At 34.9% G+C, this 5,783-nt stretch overlaps 1 protein-coding gene across 1 annotated transcript; it reads right to left on the bottom strand.

The window, feature by feature from the left end:
* Positions 1-3,697: 3,697 nt before the first annotated feature.
* On the bottom strand, positions 3,698-5,445 carry LOC133306113 (WRKY DNA-binding transcription factor 70-like). The gene is made up of 3 exons (XM_061506389.1): positions 5,093-5,445; positions 4,256-4,360; positions 3,698-4,139 (listed from the first exon to the last, which is right to left on the bottom strand). Exons 1-3 carry the CDS (start codon positions 5,443-5,445, stop codon positions 3,698-3,700), a joined length of 900 nt encoding a protein of 299 aa, XP_061362373.1.
* Between the last annotated feature and the right edge of the window lie 338 nt (positions 5,446-5,783).

Consider the following 5,783-nt stretch of genomic DNA (forward strand, 5'->3'; position numbering starts at 1 on the left):
TCTTATCTATCCCATTTATTTTTACAAAGTGTATTTTCCCTTTTTCTTATACCCATCACGTATCAACTTGGTATCAGGAGCACCGGTTCACATGGAAGACGAAGGTCCAAGGTACAGAACTCGTGAGCAAAATCAGAATATAAGGCGTGACCAACAACTTGCAAATCTTGAGAATCAGATTGAAGAAATACGCCAAACTCTTGCTAATCTTGTCCAAGGAAATCATCATGGACGTAGGAGACATTCCAGAAGCACTCATAGCCCCTCCATTCGTGATTCTTCTGCTAGTGACTCAAGTGCTTCTTCCAATGAGTCAACACCTCATGATAGAAGAAGGAGAAAATTCCAAGATGACTTTAGAGATGTGAAGATCGAACCCCCAGAATTTGATGGCAGATTGAATCCCGATATTTATTTGGAATGGGTTCGTTCTATTGAGCGAATTTTTGAAGCTAAAGACTTTGATGATGAGAAGTGCTTCAAAATTGCAAGCATCAAACTCAAAAAGTATGCATCAATATGGTTTGAGAACTTGAAGATGGAGAGGAACGGAGAAGGCACAAATCTTGGGCTAAACTGAAAAGGTTGATGGATAAAAGATTTCTTCCTGCCAGTTACAAACAAGACTTGTATCTCAAAATTGCTTCTCTCAAACAAGAAGATCGGAGTGTTGAAGAGTATATTAGGGAGTATGAGCATCTCCTTATGACTAGTGGCCTTCAAGAAGTTCAGGAACAAAAAATTGCTCGTTTTATTGGCGGGTTAAATACCGATATTGCTGAGAAGGTGGAACTACAACCTTTTTGGACTTTTGAAGATGTGTGCAAGTTAGCCATTAAAGTGGAGAAACATTCAAAATCAAAGAAGGTCGAGGAAGCTCCGAAAGAATTTAAAAAGAAATGTTTTATATGCCAAGGCTTTGGCCATTTTCAAGCTGATTGTCCTAATAGGCGGGTCATAACACTTAAAGAAATTGAAGAAATTGAGCATGGATATGAACAAGGTCCAGTTTGGGATGCTGAACATGATGAAATCCCGGATGAAGAAATTATCTTAGGAGCAGACCAAGGTGAGCATCTGCTTATGTTACGAAGAGTCCTCCATGCTAAAGAAGCACCTAAAGAGAAAAGCCAAAGAGAACAAATCTTCTACACAAGGTGCACCGTCAAAGGAAGGGTATGCAATCTCATTATGGATAGTGGTAGTTGTGTTAATGTTGCTTCTACGTTACTCATTCAGAAGCTTCAATTACCTACCACTCCTCACCCTCATCCTTACAAACTACAATGGCTAAGCAAGAATAGTGATGTCAAGGTAACTCAAGAAGCCCTTATTCCTCTTTCAATTGGGAATGTGTATCATGACCGAATCTTGTGTGATGTGATCCCTATGGATGCATGTCATATTCTGTTGGGACGTCCTTGGCAATTTGATAAACATGTTGTTCATGATGGTCATAAAAATACTTATTCTCTTGTTGACAATCAAAAGAAAATCATACTTGCACCTTTACCACCAAATGAAATTCATGTGAATTTATATGGGGAGGGAAACACAAGTGAGAAAAATTCCTATATGAGGGAAACATAGGGTAAGCCTTCATTACTTCAAAACAAACATATTTTTGCCCTGCTTGTTGTCGGAACATCCATAAGCATAGTTGAGGCCCTTTTACATCCTTTGGTGCAACCTTTGATTGAGAAATTTCAAGATGTGTTTTCGAATGACTTGCCCCCTGGTTTACCACCAATTAGGGGAATAGAACATCAGATTGACCTCATACCTGGCGCTCCATTACCAAATAGGGATGCCTATAGGTGTAATCCTGAAGAAACAAAAGAACTACAAAGACAAGTGGATGAGTTGACGGCTAGAGGATTTGTTAGAGAAAGTATGAGTCCTTGTTCTGTTCCAGCTTTACTTGTTCCTAAAAAGGATGGTACTATGCGTATGTGTGTTGATAGTAGGGCCATAAGCAACATCACCATCAAGCATAGAATGAAGGAAGGAGATGAGTGGAAGACTGCATTTAAGACTAAAGGAGGGTTATATGAATGGAGAGTCATGCCCTTTGGGCTTTCTAATGCTCCAAGCACCTTCGTGAGACTTATGAATGAAATTCTTCGTCCTTTCATTGAGAATTTTGTTGTGGTGTGTTTTGATGATATCTTTGTTTATTCTAAGAGTATTGAAGACCATGAGGATTTGAGGACAAATCCCAATCAGGAAGGGGAGGATGATACAAAAGGAAGATCAAGAGTTTTAGCATTTAAAGTGCAATAAAGAGAATTTTTAGTTGTTAATAACTCTTGGGAGCATAACCTTGGAAGTTGGGTTTAATTATTGTTATTTCTATTTCCTAAGCAACACAACTCTTGGGAGCATAACCTTGGAAGTTGGGTTTAGTTATTGTTATTTCTATTTCCTAAGCAACACAACTCTTGGAGTTATTTGTCTCTTTGTATTCTCATGCTTTTAGTTATTCTATAAATATAAGATATTTAGTAATGCAGAGGACAGATTGGATGAAAGAAAAAGTGTGTTGCAAGTTCTCAAACTTGTCTTGAATCTTGTTATCTTTATCTAACCTTGGGTTAGTGGTGAGGCAAGTGGGTTCTTTATCAGTTGGGAGGATGGCTTAGACTTTAATCTCAATTGTGGTGGACTCTTATCTATCCCATTTATTTTTACAAAGTGTATTTTTCCTTTTTCTCATACCCATCACGTATCACATACCCAAATTATAATTATATATATAAACAATTTTATTATTATTATTATTATTATTCTAATTTGATCATGCGATTCTACTAATAGTTTTTTTTTCATAGCCTTATTTAAGGACATGATAGCCAACAAGTGTTTGGTAAGTTTATGCAAATTTAGGCACTTCAAAAAATTAAAAGTGTCGTGTTCGACACTCTCTGACGCCCTGACACTCTAACATGCTCCGATATGTATAATATTTGAAATTTCATTACATATCATGAAAAAATTGATTGATATTTGACCAAACTGATATAATAAAAATTAAAAATGGATACCAAATAAATCTCACTGGAGTCTATAAGAGATTTTTAATTTAAAAATATAATAGTAAATATTTACATATTGTGTTTCTTTGAAAAATTTACGGGTATTATAATTTTAGTTTCATTTTTTTTGTTATTGAATATTAAATATAATATACACTACGTACATATATTAAAAATATTATTTAATATCAAAACATGTTCTAACGTGTCAAAATCTAATATTTTTTAGAATTAACGTGCTAAAGTGTCGTGTAGTGTCCCATATCGGTGCAACATAGAGTTTATGTATAACATTATTTTTAAAGAAAGGTGAATATTTTTCAGAATAAATAAATAACTTACTTTTTATAATTATTTTCCACACACCCAGCTTTGCTCCTAAATATATTTATGTGAATAAATTAATCCTTAAATTTATAAATCTTGCCAATTAACTTTTATACATAAACTTTTACCAAATTTTTTTTTATCCATAAACAAATTCAGGAAAAGGATAAATTTGGAGACTAATTATGCCTATTTACTTACTAATTCTAAAATAGCTGCCCAATCAATAGCAAAGACTTTCCTAATTATGGTGATTAACATCCATAGAATTAAGCCCTGTTCCAAGATGAAGTCACCAATGCCTTGCCCTCCTTGAAATAAATACTGAAACATGCCTAGCCATCAAAATCCAAACTGCAATCATAAACGTTTTGATGAAATTGAACAGATTCGGTATCTTGTAGCATAGTAACATGACTTGAATAACTAAAATCAAGTTCATAGTCACATGGCATGAGGTAATCTGATGAGGACAATTGGTTGTGAGCAAAATGGTCATTGGGAATCACTTCCATAGGCTCATGTTTTGTGGATCCAAAAAGTGATGATGAAAAAGGGTATTCTTCTTTGCTTGGAAGGCTGTTATTGAAGCTAAGGAATATAGAAGAGCCAGAAGAAGAATTCGGTTCCAAAATCATCTCTGAGTTTATAAAGCTTTTGCATTTGTGATGCCCATAATATGTTGTCCTATATAACGGAGGGTACTCTTGAATTCTCTGCACTTGTTTGGTTGCTGGACAACCTTGATCATTCTTGTGAGTGCATCTGAAGTAGCTCCTACACACACATTCAAATTATTTTGATCATATTGGATACATATCATTAAGGAGAGACCCCTATAGAGATAAAAGGGGTTTTTTGGTAGGTTGTAATTTGATGAAGTTGAAGAATACCTAAGGTATTTGGCATTCATTGTCATTTTTTGTCCATACTTTCTCCATGCATAGCCATCTTCAATCAGATTTGAGCTGTCCTTCTCCCAAGTTGGTGCAGTTGACCTTATGAAAACAAACATTCCAAGTATAAAATTCTTATTTAATTAATTTTTTGCATAACTAATCCAGTAATCTACTAACTAAAATATTTATGAAATCAATATATATATCAAAGTTAATCCAATGATTGTATAATCATTGTCATTCAATCTGGTTGACCTAGTTAAGATGCTGTTTAAAAACTGCAGTGAAATTAATGGACTAGATGGAGCGACATTGGCTATGCCAAAAATATCAAGGGAATATTTTCAGCATAATATGTACTGTTTGAAAAGAAAAGCTTTTGAGATTTAATTGCTAACTTAAGCCCACGTGTAAAGTTTGGCCGACTTTAGAAATTGAAAGCTTAGAGACAGAAATAATTTTATGAAAAATAAAGAGAAGAAATCTAATTTAACATAAAAAATTAAATTACTTAGGAATAAGGTATATAAAATCAAAATCAAAATATTAATTCAGACCCACCATAACTACGGAGAGCAGCTGCGGAGAAAATTTAGATCCTAAAGAGCGGGTGACAGTGGATTTTGATCTCTCATTTTTGTTAAAGAATACTGTGTATGTTATGAGAGATTAACACAAAATATATTTACTTTTGCATCTTTGTCTCTCATAACCTAACATGATACTATCAATTTCTTAAGGAGAACAAGAAGATTAATTCAAATATGATAATCAACAATAACCATAACACATAATTTGCTAGCAAGGTATATATGACTTCATAGTTCTTACTTTCTCTTGTAGCACCCTCTTCTACTTTTAGGGTTGAAGAAACTCTCGCGAGTCTCGTCTGTATCCTCAGGCTTTTGGCAATTAGCGGAAGAAGAGAAATCACTGACTTGGATAGGAACAACCACCTCATTCGAGACATCATTATTGGTGTTCAAGATGAAAAGGGTATTTGTGAATGATCTCAGTACCTTGCGCACAAGGTCTTCAGCAAATGGTAACATTGACCCTCTTACATCTCCATGGTGAGTATTTGATTTATGAACAAGTACTTCAAGTAACTGGTTTGCTATGTCACGCCCTCTGAGTAGCTCTTGCTCCATTGCTTTTCTTCCACTTGAAAGCTGATTCTCCATTGTTGTTTTGGAAGAGGTAATAACAGATTTGAGACCCTATGAAAAGGGAGAGACATACTTCCTTTTATTCAAAAATAGAACTCCCTCAACTTCAACTTTAAAAATAGTTGCTCTTCTGAATAAAGACAAAAATTCCAGAGGGGTTTGTTCACGAGCCAAAGAGTCACTTGAATGACACAACCAGTTAAGATTTGCCACGTAAGGGAAAAGGGTTTTCTCCTATTGGATGGGACCAGAGCGTGGCTCGAGAATAAGTGTGTTTGTTTTCTTGGAGATGCATGATTAGCTCATAGGGTTTACCTCATGATCTAAACTCTGCCCTTTGGTTTTTACAATGT

Source organism: Gastrolobium bilobum, unplaced genomic scaffold (genome assembly GCF_033153095.1).
Source record: "Gastrolobium bilobum isolate Gb01-03AN ecotype WA unplaced genomic scaffold, APGP_CSIRO_Gbil_v1 utg1129, whole genome shotgun sequence".
Taxonomy (NCBI): Eukaryota; Viridiplantae; Streptophyta; class Magnoliopsida; order Fabales; family Fabaceae; genus Gastrolobium; species Gastrolobium bilobum.

Bases quoted from the DNA above. Each gene is read 5' to 3' on its own strand.
- LOC133306113 (XM_061506389.1), bottom strand. From the start codon at position 5,445: ATGGAGAATCAGCTTTCAAGTGGAAGAAAAGCAATGGAGCAAGAGCTA. The intron at 4,361-5,092 runs GTAAGAACTATG...TGTTTTCATAAG, and splicing joins AGAGGGTGCTACAAGAGAAA to GTCAACTGCACCAACTTGGG. The intron at 4,140-4,255 runs GTATTCTTCAAC...ATGTGTGTGTAG, and splicing joins ATGAATGCCAAATACCTTAG to GAGCTACTTCAGATGCACTC.